This window comes from Cetorhinus maximus, chromosome 1 (genome assembly GCF_964194155.1).
Source record: "Cetorhinus maximus chromosome 1, sCetMax3.hap1.1, whole genome shotgun sequence".
NCBI lineage: Eukaryota > Metazoa > Chordata > Chondrichthyes > Lamniformes > Cetorhinidae > Cetorhinus > Cetorhinus maximus.
The window spans coordinates 141,525,501-141,543,793 of NC_135879.1; the positions used below are offsets into that span (position 1 = coordinate 141,525,501).

General features: G+C 46.3%; 1 protein-coding gene across 12 annotated transcripts in view; it reads right to left on the minus strand.

Moving 5' to 3' along the window:
* Nucleotides 1-18,293, minus strand: part of fryl (furry homolog, like) — a 594,162-nt gene that overhangs the window by 138,322 nt on the left and 437,547 nt on the right. For 10 of the 12 annotated variants that reach the window (XM_078547597.1, XM_078547607.1, XM_078547572.1 and 7 more), the window contains 5 exons: nt 12,577-12,781; nt 11,658-11,779; nt 11,355-11,542; nt 10,644-10,738; nt 8,622-9,229 (listed from right to left, as the gene is read on the minus strand). In XM_078547597.1, the coding sequence (XP_078403723.1) occupies nt 8,622-9,229; nt 10,644-10,738; nt 11,355-11,542; nt 11,658-11,779; nt 12,577-12,781 (1,218 nt within the window). The remainder of the gene's footprint in view (nt 1-8,621; nt 9,230-10,643; nt 10,739-11,354; nt 11,543-11,657; nt 11,780-12,576; nt 12,782-18,293) is intronic. The other 2 variants (XM_078547555.1, XM_078547635.1) reach the window with 1 other exon arrangement.

Genomic DNA, 18,293 nt, shown 5'->3' on the forward strand with positions numbered 1-18,293 from the left:
TGTACCTAAAGTGCTGTAAGCTGCAGGACTGTGGGCTGGGTGCTGGAAGGTGGGATTAGAAAGGGCACCTGGGTGTCCTTGGGTTGGCATGGACAAGATGGGCTGAATGGCCTCCTTCTGTGCTGTAACTTTTCTATGGTTCTATGCATAAATCCCAGAATACCAAATTCTTTTTCATGTTCTTTTCTAGCTCCAGTCCCAGATCCCAGCATCTGCACCATTAGATCTCTTTTTCAAAAGAATGGAAGTCAGTAATGAAGTGAATAAACATAGGGCAGAATTTTCTGCCAACCGGGCGGGCGGGCGGGCCCGACCCAATCCCCATCGGAGAAGTAGGCCCCGCCGCCATTTTAAGTGGACGGGCCAATTAAGGCCCATTCGGCAGGAAGCGCTATGTGCTTCCTGTGTGGATAGGGGGATTCCCCAAATGCAAGAGTGCGCTCTTTCGCACATGTGCACGAAAGACCGCACATCTCCCTGAGGCTAAGTGCTGCCTCAGGGAGATCGCCTGCACTTGTTCAAACATTAAAATTAGAAAAATAAAAAAAATCCTTAACACGAGATGGGACATGTTAATAAATTTCACTAAAACTTTATTAAAGTTTTTTACACCCTACATGAAACCTCATCCCGCTGGTGGATGAGGTTTCATGTTTTTTCAGAAGCCCGCCGGGGTTCCTGGCCTGCCCGCCAACCTTAAGGTTGGACGGGCAGGTCCTTTAATTGTTTTAATTATCTTGTCAATGGCCTCAATTGGCCATTGACAGGTCGGCAGGCCCGCAGCTGATTTTGCTGTGCCCCCACCTTCCTGAATATTTAAATGGGGCGGGATGATGTCGGGGGTTCCCCCCAACATCATCCCGCGTCATTTTGCCCGTCGGCGAGCGGGCCCTGCCCCCTGCTCACCGATGGCAAAATCCAGCCCATAGTTTTTTATGGCAGGAAAAGTGGACACGTAACAATGTAATTGCTCGCATTTCTATGGTGAAAAACTAACAAGAGCAATGGATTAATTGATGTACGGTTTTAAAACTATTACATTCTGGGATATCTCCTAGTTCACCATAAAAGAAGCTTCCATATGCAGGCACTTGTCTCTCAAGCTTACTCTCATGCATTTTTTGTCCTGGATGTAGGGCTAACAGAGATCCCTTTAATGATAAGTAGCGAAGGACAATGTTTACTCCTGATGACTCACATCATTGAATAAACATCATACCACCAGAAATATATTTCAGGTTAAAAAAAGAAATATACCAAGAAGCAAGTTAAGTCAGCATGCAAAAAATCAATACAGTACTTAACTCTCACTTTAATAATCTAAGCCGAGACTTTTGATGCGCTTTCTAATCTACTTCTGCACTCTTGAGTTCTGACTCACCAAAATCACCTGTAAATACAGTTGAACTGAGTGAACTAAAGAAGCAATCACAAAGGAGCTTTCCATATCCAGGATGCTAATTGCTTGCTAGCAGGACACCTCAATGTCACGGCCATTACAGATAAAGCATCTGCCTCTTTCTTGTACTGACCATCATGCAAACATTGACACAATAATCAATCCAATTTTGTCCTAATAGGGATTTATCGATAAGTAATTGATATAAACTGAGGTAGAATTTATTTTCTTTGTGGTTAATACCTAAGCTCCAAGTATTTGCCTCATGCAGGCAGTAGAAATTTCTTTTAGAAAGTTGTCAACACAAGCTAGTATAAATTTATAACTAATGTGTAACATCTCCAGACAATTTTATAATCTTCCTGTGTACAGGCTATCAATCAAAACAAAGGAAAACTTAAGAGGTTCAGCAGTCTGGCCTCTCTACAATTGAAATGAAAGGATATGACCTAACAAATGTTAAACCTTGAAAAAAATGGAACCCCATTTCAATTACAGCCAATAAAGCCTAGGCAATTTGAAGATTGTTTCAGATTTTCAGCCCGGGGAGCTTCATTCCTTTTGGTTTCCATCAGACTTATACTCAGCTGATCTGACAAGATAGCTCATCATTCTGTTTGCTTTGCTTGCTGTTCTGAAATGACTGAACATGGTCAATGCTGAGTTGACATTCATTCCCAGGTTTCTTCCAGCCTCTCCTCCAGCTTGGGTGAGACACTGATTAAGCCTCTAGATTTTTCTCTCAATTGGTAATTATTGAATTGTATTGAAATTCTTATGCTGTAGCCTGACCACTTGCAAATTTTGTGTAGGCTTTTTCTTAGCTTTTTTTGCAGTTTGTTCACTGCTTCAAGCTCAACTTCTCATTCTACTTTAATATCATTTGTGAAGTTGGCTAATTTGCATTGGGTTTCTGAATTCAAGTTAAGTAGTTTAGAAAAAGTAAGTGATCTCTGGGGCACACCACAAGAATATCTGTCCAGCCCAACATCATAGAGCTTCACAGCACAGGGGGCCATTTGCTCCATCACACCTATTTCAGTTCAGAGCCAACAATTTAGTCCCAATTGCCTGCATCAGGTTTGTCCAACTCCCAGCCCAAGGGCCAAAACAGAGGCCCGAAGCCTCTACATCAGGTCCACAGCCTCCCTGTTCAAACTAAGGGTAAGTTGAATGAAAGATGTGCCAAGTTCTGCACCTCCGATCAGAGGCTGATTCTCTCCTACCGGTGAGCCTATCAGCAGAAAATTCGGGAGAGAATCGGTCGTTGATTGGAGGTCAGGTAGCTCCGGAAGCAGCTGGGGATCAGGAAGGCCCGCCAAATGAGAAAAACATCTGTCCAGCACCTAATCAATTCCTCTTGAAGTGGGGTCCAAACTTTGTGGGGAGTGGGTGTGCGTGAGAGGGGGAGAGAGAGAGAGTGTGAGGGAGAGAGTGTGAGAGAGAGACACGGTGAGGGAGAGTGTGTGCACATGCGAGAAAGAGTCTGTGTGTGCGTGTTCACTTGTGTGAGAGTGTGTGTGTGTGTGAGAGAGCGAGCGCGCATGTGCGCGCGCATGTGTGTATGAGAGAGACAGTGTGTGTGTGCGCACGTGTGTGTGAGAGAGAGAGTCTGCTCGTGTGTACGTGTGTGTATGAGAGAGACAGAGTGTGTGAGACAGAGTGTGCGCGCGCGCACATGTGTGTGTGAGATAGAATCTGTGTGTGCACAAGCGTGTGAGAGAGACAGAGTCTGTGACTGTGTGCACGAGACAGCGTCTGTGTGTGCGCGCGCGCATGAGACAGAGTCTGTGTGTGCACGTGAGAGACAGAGCGTGTGTGTGCACACGTGCGTGAGGCAGTGTGTGCGCGCACGTGTGAAGCAGGGTCTGTGTGTGCACATGTGTGAGACAGAGTCTGTGTGTGTGTGTGCGCGTGCACGTGTGACAGACTCTGTGTGTGTGTGTGCGTGAGGCAGTGTGTGTGCGAGTGTGAGGCAGGGTCTGTGTGTACACACGTGTGAGACAGTCTGTGTGTGTGCGCACATGAGAGGCAGAGTTTGTGTGTCTGCATGTAAGACAGTGTGTGTGTGTGTGTGTGTGCACGTGTGAGACAGAGTCTGTGTATGAGCACACATGTGAGACAGTCTGTGTGTGTGTGCGCGCGTGAGACAGAGTCTGTGTGTGTGCGTGCACGTAGAGTCATAGAACACTACAGCACAGAAGACAGGCCATTCGGCCCTTCTAGTCTGTGCCGAAACATTATTCCGCTAGTCCCATTGACCTGCACCTAGTCCATAACCCTCCAGACCTCTCCCATTAATGTATCTATCTAATTTATTCTTAAAACTTAAGAGTGAGCCCGCATTTACCACGTCAGATGGTAGCTCGTTCCACACTCTCACCACTCTCTGAGTGAAGAAGTTGCCCCTAATGTTCCCCCTAAACCTTTCCCCTTTCACCCTAAAGCCATGTCCTCCCTTGTTTATTTCTCCTAATCTAAGTGGAAAGAGCCTACTCGCATTTACTCTGTCTATACCCTTCACAATTTTGTAAACTTCTATCAAATCTCCCCTCATTCTTCTACGCTCCAAGGAATAAAGTCCTAACCTGTTTAATCTTTCCCTGTAACTCAACTCCTTAAGACCCGGCAACATCCTAGTAAATCTTCTCTGCACTCTCTCAATCTTACTGATATCCTTCCTGTAGTTAGGTGACCAGAACTGCACACAATACCCCAAAGTTGGCCTCACCAATGTCTCATACAACCTCACCATAACATCCCAACTCCTATACTCAATACTTTGATTTATGAAGGCCAGTATGCCAAAAGCTTTCTTAACAACCTTGTCTACCTGTGACGTCACTTTCGGGGAATTATGTATCTGAACTCCCAGATCCCTTTGTTCCTCCGCACTCCTCAGTGTGAGACAGAGTCTGTGTGCGCACATGTGAGACAGAGTCTGTGTATGCGCACACATGTGAGACAGTCTGTGTGTGCGCGCGCGTGAGGCAGAGTCTGTGTGTGCGCGCGCATCTGAGGCAGAGTGTGTGTGTGAGTGCACGCGTGTGTGACAGAGTCTATATGTGTGCGTGCGTGTGAGGCAGAGTCTGTGTGTGTGTGCACGCGCGCGTGTGAGGCAGGGTCTGTGTGTGTGCGCACACGTGTGAGACAGTCTGTGTGTATGCACGTGAGACAGAGTCTGTGTGTACGCACGCGTGCGTGAGGCAGTGTGTGTGTGCATGCACGTGTGACAGAGTGTGTGTGTGTGCATGCATGATGCAGTGTGTGTGCACGTGAGAGGCAGGGTCTGTGTGTGTGTACACACGTGAGACAGTCTGTGTGCGTGCGCATGCAAGGCAGAGTCTGTGCGTGCGTGCGCGCGAGGCAGAGTCTGTGCGCGCGCGCGGCAGAGTCTGTGCGCGCGCACGCGCGAGGCAGAGTCTGTGCGCGCGCACGCGCGAGACAGAGTCTGTGCGCGCGCGCACGCACGAGGCAGAGTCTGTGCGCGCGCGCACGCACGAGGCAGAGTCTGTGCGCGCGCGCACGCGTGAGGCAGAGTCTGTGCGCGTGCGCGCGAGGCAGAGTCTGTGTGTGTGCGCACGCGTGTGAGGCAGAGTCTGTGTGCGCGCGCACATGTGTGAGGCAGAATCTGTGTGTGCGCACATGTGTGAGGCAGAATCTGTGTGTGTGCACGCGTGTGTGACAGAGTCTGTGTGCGCGCGTGTGAGGCAGAGTCTGTTTGTGTGCGTGCGAGACAGCGTCTGTGTGTGCGTGAGAGACAGTCTGTGTATGTGTGCGCAAGACAGCGTCTGTGTGCGTGTGCGCATGTGAGACAGAGTCTCTGTGTGTGTGCGTACGTGAGGCAGTGTGTGCGCGCACGTGAGAGGCAGGGTCTGTGTGTGCACACATGTGAGACAGAGTCTGTGTGTGTGTGCGTGAGACAGTGTGTGTGTGTGTGTGAGTGTGCACGTATGAGAGAGTCTGTGTGCACACACGTGAGAGACAGAGTTTGTGTGTGCGTGCGTGTGAGGCAGGGTCTGTGTGTGCGCGCACGTGTGAGACAGAGTTTGTGTGTGTGTGCGCGTGAGACAGAGTCTGTGTGTGTGTGCGCGCGTGTGAGGCAGAGTCTGTGTGTGTGTGGACGTGTAACAGAGTCTGTGTGTGTGCACGCGTGTGTGTGACAGAGTTCGTGTGCGTGCGAGAGGCAGGGTCTGTGTGTGTGTGCATACGTGGGACAGTGTGTGTGCGCGCACGCGCGTGGGAAAGTGTGTGTGTGTGCGCATGCACGTGTGACGGTCTGTGTGCGCGCGTATGTGTGAGACAGAGTTTGTGTGTGTTTGTGCACGTGTGAGAGTCTGTGTGTGTGTGTGCACGTGGGAGAGAGTCTGTGTGTGTGTGTGTGTGGGAGAGAGTCTGTGTGTGTGTGTGTGTGTGGGAGAGAGTCTGTGTGTGTGTGTGTGTGTGGGAGTCTGTGTGTGTGAGTGTGAGCGTGAGGCAGAGCCCGCGCACGCGCGTGTGAGGCAGAGCCCGCGCGCGCGCGCGCGTGTGAGGCAGAGCCCGCGTGCGCGCGTGTGAGGCAGAGACTGCGTGCGCGCGTGAGGCAGAGCCCGCGTGCGCGCGTGTGAGGCAGAGACTGCGTGCGCGCGTGTGAGGCAGAGACTGCGTGCGCGCGTGTGAGGCAGAGACTGCGTGCGCGCGTGTGAGGCAGAGACTGTCTGAGCGCGTGTGAGGCAGAGACTGCGTGCGCGCGTGTGAGGCAGAGACTGCGTGCGCGCGTGTGAGGCAGAGACTGCGTGCGCGCGTGTGAGGCAGAGACTGCGTGCGCGCGTGTGAGGCAGAGACTGCGTGCGCGCGTGTGAGGCAGAGACTGCGCGCGCGCGTGTGAGGCAGAGACTGTGTGCGCGCGTGTGAGGCAGAGACTGTGTGCGCGCGCGCGCATGTGAGGCAGGGTCTGTGTGTGAGAGTCTGTGTGTGTGCGCGTGTGTGAGGCAGAGTCTGTGTGCGCGCGTGTGAGGCAGTGTCTGTGTGTGCGCGTGTGAGGCAGAGTCTGTGTGTGCGCGCGCGCATGTGAGGTAGGGTCTGTGTGTGCGTGTGTGAGAGAGTCTGTGTGTGTGCGCGTGTGAGACAGAGTCTGTGTGCGTGTGCGTGGACGTGTGACAGAGTCTGTGTGTGCGCACGTGCGTGTGTGACAGAGTCTGTGTGCTCGCGTGTGAGGCAGGGTCTGTGTGTGTGTGCGAGACACAGAGTCTGTGTGTGTGTGTGTGCGTGCACGTGTGACAGAGTCTGTGTGTGTGCACGCGTGTGTGTGACAGTCTGTGTGCGCGTGTGTGAGGCAGGGTCTGTGTGTGTGCACATGTGTGAGACAGAGTTTGTGCGTGTGTGTGCATGAGACAGAGTCTGTGTGTGTGTGCATGCACGTGTGACAGAGTCTGTGTGCGCGCATGTGAGAGACAGAGTTTGTGTGTGTGTGCGCGTGTGAGTGACAGAGTCTGTGTGTGTGTGCGTGGACGTGTGACAGAGTCTGTGTGCGCGCGCATGTGTGAGGCAGAGTCTGTGTGCGCGCACGTGTGAGGCCGAGTGTGTGTGCGTGCGCGTGTGAGGCTGAGTGTGTGTGCGCGCGCGCGTGTGAGGCAGTGTGTGTGCGCGCGCGTGTGTGAGGCAGAGTGTGTGTGCGCGCGCGCGTGTGAGGCAGTGTGTGTGTGTGCGCGCGCGCGCGTTTTCGCAGAGTGTGTGCGCGCGCGCGTGTGAGGCAGAGTGAGTGCGCGCGCGCGTGTGAAGCAGAGTGTGTGCGCGCGCGTGTGAAGCAGAGTGTGTGTGTGTGTGTGTGAGACAGAGTCTGTGTGCGCGCGCGCATGTGAGGCAGAGTGTGTGTGCGTGTGACAGAGTCTGTGTGTGTGCGCGCGCGTGTGAGGCAGAGTGTGTGTGCGCGCGCGCGTGAGGCAGAGTGTGCGCGCGCGAGGCAGAGTCTGTGTGCACGCGCGAGGCAGAGTCTGTGTGCGCGCGCGAAGCAGTGTCTGCGTGTGTGCGCGCATGAGGCAGAGTCTGTGTGTGCGCGCGTGAGGCAGAATCTGTGTGCGCGCGCGTTGTGTGTGACAGTCTGTGTGTGTGCATGTGTGTGTGACAGTGTGTGTGTCTGTGTGTGTGCGTGTGTGTGACAGAGTCTGTGTGTGTGTGCGCGCGTGTGTGTGACAGAATCTGTGTGTGTGCGCGAGAGAGACTGAGAGAGAGAGAAACAGACACAGACAGGCAGAGTGTGTACGTGCGATTCTGGGTAATTTTGTATGAAACCAAGGAACATGGAACTTGGAGTGAGTTGGAAACACACAGGATCCCTGTCCTCCCTCCCCAAAAACCTATTCACAAAGCAGATGGGGAGAGGAGGAAAATCAGGCTGAAAGGCAGCCCGCTACTGGCCCCTGCTTTCGTATGAATTCCACCGTGGCAAACACGGAATGTGAGCCACCAGAGGCAAATGCAAGGTCAGTGTTTTAGTTAAACCCAGCTCCATAGCTAAGGCCTTGTTCCCATCCCTTCTCTGGTGACCCTGTGGCTTGGTCTGTCTCTCTCTAGCTCTGCTTCTTAAACAAAAAAGGCAAAAAAGGGTTTTAGTAATGAGTTCTGCGCTGTTTGGTACATTTTAATGGGCATTTTTATTAATTACTCCTTTTTGAAATTTATTGCTTTGGCATTGATATTTTTGAAATGCATGTTTAATGTTATACGAAACTTCATCTTACCAAAATTTGATCATTGGCCCCTTGAGGGAGAAGAAAACTGAATTGTAACCCGAAAAGGTTAGACAAGCCTGACCTACATATTCAATTGTTTATTTTTCCCAAATAATTATCATTTCAAGTTACTGTAGATCTGTTCTCTTCAGCATTTCTGATGAGGCATTCTATGTCCTTACAGTTACTCTATTAAGAAAATCAAGGGCCTTTTTTTTTGTACAGCTTTTATCAAATGTCCACACATTTATAAGATTTGAGCATCTGGATACACTGGGAGGGTAGTGGTTTTTGAAACTGGCCAAGTGGAAAACTCTGCACTTTCCATGTTCTTAGTTGTTATAGCGCTGGTTTGAACCTGGGCTTTGCAGCACATAAAGGAGAATGTTTTATACAGCTTTCTTCACCATTCCAAAATCCCTTTTTAAATAGAGTAAGAATTTGTTAGAAATAATTACTGGTAAAGTAAGAATGACGGGAAAAAAATTTGAAGACAAAAATCAAAAACATACCTGCCACCTGAGCTGGATCCACCAGTGTATGTCGAGAGATGGAAATTAGTTTGCTCAGCAGATGAACAGTCATCTCCTGAGTGGAAGCTGAGGTAAAGCCCTTTAGGAATAACTGCTGGAGGCCAGGAAAACTGTTCCACTTCAGTTTGTTCTGCACTTTTTCAATCTTCTCCCGACTCTCTGCCTTATCCAGAGGCAACTGTGTGAGCAGTTTGTTGAGCAGTTTTAGTGCCAAAAGGTATTCATATTCATAATCTGACTCTAGTAGGGCTGTAGCTATCCAGAAAATGGTTGCCATCAGGCTACTTGGGTCAGTAGTTGGCTGCTGGTCAGGCATTTCTCCCTCTCTAAGAGAGGATAGGCTTCGAGTCCTTGCTAGGTTACCATAGTTCATTCTCCCATCCAAAATATCCAGTGTATTACTTCGACGCCTGTCACATCTTCTGTCTCCCAGTAGACTGGCTCGCAAGGAGTTACTTCTTGCATGACAACTATGATGAGTTAGGAAACCACTGGTACTGAGTGGGCTTGTGCTTAGGTTTAGTTGTCCAGTGCTTTTCCTGTTAGCTGCCAACTTAGTGCCCATTAAGGAATCAGTTAAATGTGTTCTATAATAAGATGAAGACAAATACAAAAGATCATTTGCATGTTTAAGGCATATGGAAATTTTAATATGTGTAAATACAACCAGTGTAGATTATGACAACTTGCTTTCTATACATTAATTAATTTTCTTTAAAGTTATTTCAAATCCTTCCATAATTTTCTTTCAGCCCAGTTTAATAATTCTCTCCGCAACTGTATATTGCAGCTAGCCTACATTTTACATGCTGAATTATCATTTAAGGTCAATCCGTTCAGGGCCACTTTCAAAATCATTTCATCTTACTATTGTTATCCCCCTTTAAAGATCCCTGTGACCATGCTTAAATTTCTTTGATTCAATCTTAATTTCCCCTTAATGTGCTTGGACACTGTCTTCTGATCAAAAGGCCCATTATAATTACAAATTTATGGTGTTGGCAAATATGGAACTGCATTATATGCAACGGTGTATTCAATCACGAATTCTGAAAATATTTGTACACAGGGGTGTCAAAATGGAAGAATATGCAAACTACTGACAGTTGATTTGAATGATAGATTACATCTTTCCTGTTTTAGGCTCATTTACCCCCTTGCACAATCTCTTCAAGCCAGCAACCAATGCAGCCATGGGTCAGTGACCTGCATCCAGGCCTTCATCCATGCAGCTGCCCCGAGCCAGTTAATAGGAGCCAAGCCACAGTATGCTTGGAATAATTCTCTCTCTCTCCATTCAGCACTTCCCTAAAACAACATGGTGATCGGAAACTCAATTATGTGGGAGGAGGATTAAAGTCGCTCCTTTCTAATCGTGCTGCAGTGAATTACAATACCTTGTTCCTCTTTCCTGGTGAGGCAATTGGATATCAGCCTTTACTTGGAATATCAAAGCATCCTAACAGGAGATTATAGTTGGCATTTTGAATTACGATTGAATGTTTAAAAAATAGAGTAGTAAACTTGTTTATTTTTAAGACCGATAAAATATTTTTTAAATTAAAAAAAACAAAAATATAGCTCCTTTGGGTAATTAAAAAGGACACACACAGGTTGCAATATTCTGTTCAGCCCATTGAGGTTTCCTGCATCTTAAAGATTCATATTACCCCATCTCTTGCACTCAGTGTGCTTGCAAACAAATAACACATTTTCAAATTAGGGAAAGCTATAAGCTCCTGAGGGTGCCAGTATAATTTAAGAGTGATCAATTTAACTTTTGGATGCAGATAAACCACTTTACCAGGTTATCTGCATGGCATGTGTTGGACAATGCTTGAAGCAAACATCCATAGCGTTTAGTTACATGTATCTAATTATAAAAAAGATATATGCTTTGGTTAAAGTATATAAGCTTCAAAGACAGACGTAAAATGAAATGCATGTTAATAGTCAATTATCACATTATCAAAGAACACATGTAAAGTCAAAAGTACTTACTGAGAAAGTGCGGAAAGTAGATCATACTGCTTTATAGTGTCTGCTAATGTGTCAATGGCAGACTCAAGAGTGAGCAGCAGTTCTATAACAAAACCCTGTTAACAGAAACATAAACATAAAATTTTACAATTCTAAGAATACAAACACAGAAGTGTGCAAGTTGAGCCAATTTTTATTCCAAGACTGGATGACAGAATGAATGAGAAGAAATGTTTTCTTCTTAAATGAACTTTCCAGAAAGATCATCAGATAGAGGTCAAGAACAGGGACTGCAGCCAATTCTCCCCTGCCCACCCCAAATGAGTTAAGGCCAATTGTACAAACTCAAACACAACTCTAGCTAAGATAAGCTAACGTGACATAGAGAAAAGCTGAGTTCCTCTAGCGTGAAAGACTTAATGTAGGAGACAGCTCAAAATAACTCCAAATGTATTGCTAATATAAATCAAACATCAAAAAAAAATGTTTTTTTAATGACGTATTTAATTTTTTGAAATTGTAATGATGTAGGTATGTAACTGGGTCAACCCCAATTAACTCTGTCATTAACCAACAATCAGATAACTATACCACTGTGACTTCTGGTTCAGATTTGTTTTTTACATTATGAATACAATTGTGCATTGAGACACAGTCGCAAATTGAAACACATTTTCCATAACTAATATGCACAATTATTTTGTTACTTTCATTACAAATTTACTCCTTTACCTGAGCCTCTTCCCCTGCATCTCCAACTGTTTCAACAAGTCTCGACAGGACATCAGACAGTGTAGTTACAGTCAGTGGCTGTTTTAGGGCTCTGAAGATCTGGAATGACCTTCCAGCATAATGTCTGTTAGAACATGAAAGTGCTGTCTGCAAGGCCACTTCACTGAGAAGCTGCTCCAGCTGAAAACCTAGTTTAGTGAGAAACAAAAGTACCAGAAAAAAAAAGTTGGGTTAAAACTTGAAGGGTTCAAATTGTAAAATGTATATTTGAGAATTTTCAATAAGAGTATGCATTCTGATTACCTGATCTTGACTGCTTGAATATGGAAATTACATGTTTTAAAAACACAGTTAACTGTTCAGCAGTTTTAATGTTTGGATTCTTAGGAGACACATCTTCATGGTTCCATAGTGGCCCTCGTTTTCTTTTAGAAGTGAAGATAAATAAAGTTTTTATAAGTATTAAAATATAAACAGTTCTCATTTTCCAAGATGTAAGGTAAATCTAATTAAACATGGCAGAGTGAAATTTCCTGTGGGACTGTATTCGGGAAATTACCCTCAAAATTATGCCATTTGCTCGATGTCAATTTACGCTGAAATGTCCTGTGAATCTAATTTGACTAGGCAGGAACACAAGAGCGAGTGCAAATGGTTAATGTGGTTTGAGCAAAATTTGAACACGACCAACAAGGCTACAAAATGTTAGGGAGGGGTCCTACAAAACCTAAGGTGTTTTTCCCCTTCAGAGTAAGAATGTAAAGTAAGTCACAGAGACCTCACTGTCCTAAAGGTTTTTCAGTAATTCACTTAAATTGCTCAGTGGGAAGACCACATTGTATCAAAAATTTCCTTCCTCACGATTGAATCAGCTATCACTGTCATGAAGACAGCTGGCTATTTCATGGAGGGTGACATGCAGGCCATCCTGCATGAGAGAGGATGGTATGAACAATTACTTAACTCCCCCATAGCCCAATCTTCATGCATAGATAGGAGGTGGACATGGAAGGATGTGACAGAGACACTCGGTACCACATCCACATTCCCTAAGACATTGGAAAAGTACCAAAAATTTTCAATGATCTGACAAAAACAGGGAAGATAAGCTACTCAATGTGCTCTCCTTTTCTTCTTCAACCGCTCTGTGGGCATCACCACACTCAAGTCTGTAAGGTGAAACACCTTGATTAGTAAGTTATTCAATTTTTAATTAACCTACCTTGTGGTTATAAATTCGATGAGTGTTTTCACCTTCTCATCTTGGTCTGCAGAAATATCCACTTCATTTAAAATGGTGGGAGTGAGCTGGGGAATGGTAGCACTGGTTGTTCCTAAGCTGATGCTAGAAGAGGTAGAGCTTGAGCTGAGTCCTGAGTCGGTCATTGGTGATGGCTGGTAATCTGGTGCAAATTCACTGCCACCTGCTGGAAGAATATTTGAAAAAAATTAAACTTATAAATGAAAATGGCTGCAATTATTTTAAGGCTGCTTGTATAGTGACACCACAAGTCTTGGCTAAAATGGAAATAATCGGGTAATCCCTCCATTAATCATGCCAGGAGGATGCACTGGTCTAAATAACTGGGATTGATTTTATGCACATAATTTGTAGCAACATAGGCAGAGGAGTAGGTCATTTAGTCCCTGAAGCCTATTACACCATCCAATGAGAGCATGGCTGATCTGTGACCCAACTACATACACTCACCTTTGCCCATATCCCTTAATACCTTTGGTCAACAAAAAGCTAACAATCTCAGATTGTTATGATCCCAGCTATTAGGATACTGGACAAGCCTGATACTTATTAGTATCTGGCTTGATCGACCATAATCATTCATAACATGTATTGCGTAGAAGAAGCAAGGGAAAGGAAAAAGCAGCAGAACTCCAAGATTAAATTGAAACAGTAAGGGATCTTCACTATAGAAACTTGAACACAACAAACACAAGCAATAATGACTAAATAGGTGCACTGAGCAAATAAGATAGTGATTCTAAACAATATAAGCTTAAACTCAAAGTGACAGATTTATCCAGTTTAACTTTTTTACTGTGGCTTTCACTCTGATAGGTTTTTAAACATACTCATACTCTGGGAGGCAGTTTCTCTCTGGGTCTGGCTAGACAGGTCAGCTCTATGGTATATTCCTACCAAGATGACCTCCTTGTCCAAGTATAGGTGTGGCTGACAGTCACACACCATGACCACAAGACACACATATACACTCCCTTCACATTTATTCCATAGCTAGACTTCTTTCTTTACAAAGCTACATGGTCCTACCCAATTCTCTAGAACTGCCTCTTTACCTTTCTCAACATACATAACTAAGCTCTTCAGTTAAAAACAGACAGAAAGTCTGAAGCCTCCAGGTCAGTTTCTTACACATTTTCCTAACAAAATCAAAACCTGCCAGTTTTCCTTTTAGAGCATAGTTCCACCCTCAGAAATTTTCTCCATAGCAACCTGCTTCTAAAAGCCTCTCAGCTGGGTCAAAAGTCCAAGCAAGGTTTGTAAACACATTCAGGCATACTAAAACTGAAACCAAAACTCTACACCCTTGTTATAACTTACTCTATTGTGGGTTATATTAAGAATTAAAATCAATTGATTTAGTATTAATGTCATTTGCAGAAATGAGTGTTTCTTAATTCCAACTCCTGGAAGGCATGGTTCTAATTTTTAGATTATGCCCCTTGTCCGAGATTCACCAACTAGCGGAAACAGTTTCTGCCCTTAATATAATGGGTAGCATTCCATTAGCCTTTTTGTTATCAGCAAAGTGGTGGAAGGTATCTTGACAATGCTATTAAGCTGCACTTACTCAGCAACAACCTGCTCATCGATGCTCAGTTTGGGTTCCACCAGGGCCACTCAGCTGCAGATTTTACTGTAGCCTTGGTCAAAGCATAGACAAAAGAGCTGAATTCCAGAGGTGAGTGACTGCCCTGGACATCAAAGCAATATTTGACCAAGTGTGGCATTTTAAAACGTTTTTTTGCCCATCCCTAATTGCCTTTGCGAAGCTGATGGTGAGCTGCCTACTTGAACGACTGCAGTCCATGTGGTGTAAGTACAGCCACAATGCCGTTAGGGAGGGAGTTTCAGGATTTTGACCCAGTGACAGTGAAAGAATGGCAGTATATTTCCAAGTCAGGATGGTGAGTGGCTTGGAGGGGAACTTCCAGCTTGTGGCATTCCCATGTGTTTGCTGCCCTTGTCCTTCTAGATGGTAGCGGTCGTGGATTTGGAAGGTGCTGTCGAAGGAGCCTCGGTGAGTTCCTGCAGTGCATCTTGTAGATGGTACACACTGCTGCCAGTGGTGGAGAGAGTGAATGTTTGTGGATGGGGTGCCAGTGGGTTGTTTTATCCTGGATGGTGTCCAGCATCTTAAGTGTTGTTGGAGCTGCACTCATCCAGGAAAGTGGAAAGTATTCCATTACAATCCTGACTTGTGAATTGTAGATGGTGGACAGGCTTTGTGGAGTCAGGAGGAGAGTTACTCACCAGAGGATTCCTAGCCTCTAACCTGCTCCTGTAGCCAGTGTTTATATGGCTAGTCCACTTCAACTTCTGGTCAATGGTAACCCCCTTAGGATGTCGATGGTGGAGGATTCAGTGATGGTAATGCCATTGAATGTCAAGAGGTGATGGTTAAATTTTCTCTTGTTGGAGATGATCATTGCCTGGCACTTGTGTGTGGCGCAAATGTTACTTGCCACTTGTCAGCCCAAGTCTGGATATTGTCCAGGTCTTGCTGCATTTGGATATGGATGAATACAGTATCTGAGTTGTCACGAATGGTGCTGAACATTGTGCAATCATCAGTGAACATCCCCACTTCTGACCTTATGATAGAAGGAAGGTCATTGATGAAGCAGTTGAAGATGGTTGGGCCAAGTACACTACCCTGAGGAACTCCTGCAGTGATGTCCTAGAACTGAGATGATTGACCTCCAAAAACCACAACCAACTTCCTTTGTGCCAGGTACGACTCCACCCAGCTGAGAGTTTTCCCCGATTCCTATTCACTGCAGTTTTGCTAGGGCTCCTTGATGCCACACTTGGTCAAATGCTGCCTTGATGGCAAGGGCAATCATTTTCACCTTACCTCTGGCATTCAGCTCTTTTGTCTACGTTTGAACCAAGGGTGCAATGAAGTCGGGAATTGTGTGGCCATGGCGGAACCCAAACTGAGTGTCAGTGTGCAGGTTATTGCTAAGCAAGTGCTGCTTGATGGCACTGTTGATGACCCCTTCCATCACTTTACTGATGATCGAGTGTAGACTGATGGGGCGATAATTGGTCGGGTTGGATTTGTCCTGCTTTCTGTGTACAGGACATACCTGGGCAATTTTCCACATAGCTGGATAGATGCCAGTGTTGTTGCTGTACTGGGACAGCTTGGCAAGAGGTGCGGCAAGTTCTACAGCACAAGTCTTCAGTACAATATCTCCATTCTCAATGGAGGAGGAGCCCAGCACATCAGTGCAAAAGATAAGACTGAAGCATTTGCTACAATTTTCAGCCAGAAGTGCCAAGCGGGTGATCCATCTCGGCTTCCTCCAGAGGCATCACCGATGCCAGTCTTCAGCCAATTCAATTCACTCCACATGATATCAAGAAAAGGCTGAAAGCACTGAATACTGCCAAGGCTATGGGCCCTGAAAAATATTCCAGCAATTGTGCTGAGATCTTGTGCTCCAGGACTTGCCGCACCCCTAGCCAAGCTGTTCCAGTACAGCTACAACACTGGCACCTACCCAGCTATGTGGAAAATTGCTCAGGTAATTCCTGTACACAAAATGCAAGACAAATCCAATGCAGCCAATTATTGCCCCATCAGTCTACTCTCAAACATTAGTAAGTAACAGTCAACAACAGTGCTATCAAGTGGCACTTGCTTAGCAATAACCTGCTCACTGATGTCCAGTTTGGGTTCTGCCAGGGTCACTCAGCTGCTGACCTTATTACACCCTTGGTTCAAACATGGACAAAAGAGCTGAACTCCCGAGGTGAGGGAAGAGTGACTGTCCTTGACATCAAGGCCACATTTGACCGAGTATGGCATTAAGGAGCCCCAGCAAAACTGGAGTCAATGGGGATCAGAGGGAAAACTCTCCACTGGTTGGAGTCATATCGAGCACAAAGGAAGATGGTTGTCGTTGTTGGAGGTCAGTCATCTTAGCTCCAGGACATCACCGCAGGAGTTCCTCAGGGTAGTGTCCTAGCCATCTTCAGCTATTTCATCAATGACCTTCCTTCCATCATAAGGTCAGGAGTGGGGATGTTCGCTGATGATTGCATAATGTTCAGCACCATTCACGACTCCTCAGATACTAAAGCAGTCCATGTCCAAATGCAGCAAGACCAGGACAATATCCAGGCTTGGGCTGACAAGTGGCAAGTAACATTCGTACCACACAAGTGACAGACAATGACCATCTCCAACAAGGGAGAACCCAACCATCGCCCCTTGATGTTCAATGGCATTACCATCATTGAATTCCCCCACTATTAACATCCTGGGGGGTTACCATTGACTAGAAACTGAACTGGAATAGCCATATAAATACTGTGGCTACAAGAACAGGTCAGAGGCTAGGACTCGTGCGACAAGTAGCTCACCTCCTGGCTCCCCAAAGCCTGTCCACCATCGACAAGGCACAAGTCAGGAGTCTGATGGAATACTCCCCACTTGCCTGGATGAGTGCAGCTCCCACAAAACTCAAGAAGCTTGGCACCATCCAGGACAAAGCAGCCCACTTGATTGACACCACATCCACAAATTTTCACTCCCTCCACCATCGGTGCACAGTAGCAGCAGTGTGTACCATCTACAAGATGCAGTGTAGGAATTCACCAAGGCTCCTTAGACAGGACCTTCCAAACCCAAGGCCACTACCATCTAGAAAGACAAGGGCAGCAGATAAATGGGAACACCACCACCTGAAAGTTCCCCTCCAAGACAATCACCATCCTGACTTGGAAACATATTGCTGTTTCTTCACTGTTGCTGGGTCAAAATCCTGGAACTCCCTTCCTAACAGCATTATGGGAGTACCTACAGCAGATGGACTGCAGTGGTTCAAGAAGGCAGCCCACCGCCACCTTCTCAAGGGCAAGTAGGGATGGGCATTAAATGCTGGCCCAGCCCACAAAGCCCACATCCGTGAATGAATAATAAAAATAAACTATTGGATCAAGGCTTCAAGGATAGCTAGCAAAATTGAAGTCAACAGAAATCAGGGAGAACGTCCACACTGTTTGGAGTCATACCTGGCACAAAAGAAGCTGGTGGTGGTTGTTGGAGGTCAATTGTCTCGCCCCAGGACATTGCTGCAGAGTTCCTCAGGGTAGTGTCCTAGGCCCAGCCATCTTCAGCTACTGCATCAACACCATTTTCTCCAATACAAGGTCAAAGTCTAGATGTTCAGTAGCATTGGCAGCTCTTTAGCTACTGAAACAGACCTGGACAGCATTCGGCTTGTGCTAAGTGGCAGATAACATTCGCACCACATGAGTGCCAGGCAATGACTATCTCCACCAAGAGAGACTCTAACCATCTCCCCATGACATTCACTGGCATTACCATCACCAAATTCCTCCGTCAACATTCTGAGGGCTACCATTGGCCAGAGACTTAACTGGACCAGCCATATAAATATTGTGGCTACAAGAGCAGTTTAGAGGCTGGGAATTCTGTAGCTAGTAACTCATTCACTCCCTCCACCACCAGTACACAGTAGCAGTAGTGTTTACTATTTACAAGATGCAATGCAGCAACTCCTCAAGGCTCCTTCAACAGCATTTCCAAAACTTTTAACCTTTACCACCTGGAAGAACAAAGGCAGCAGGTGCATGGGAACACCTGTAATTTCCCCTCCAAGTCACACAATATCCTGATATGGAACTACAACGCCATTCCTTCA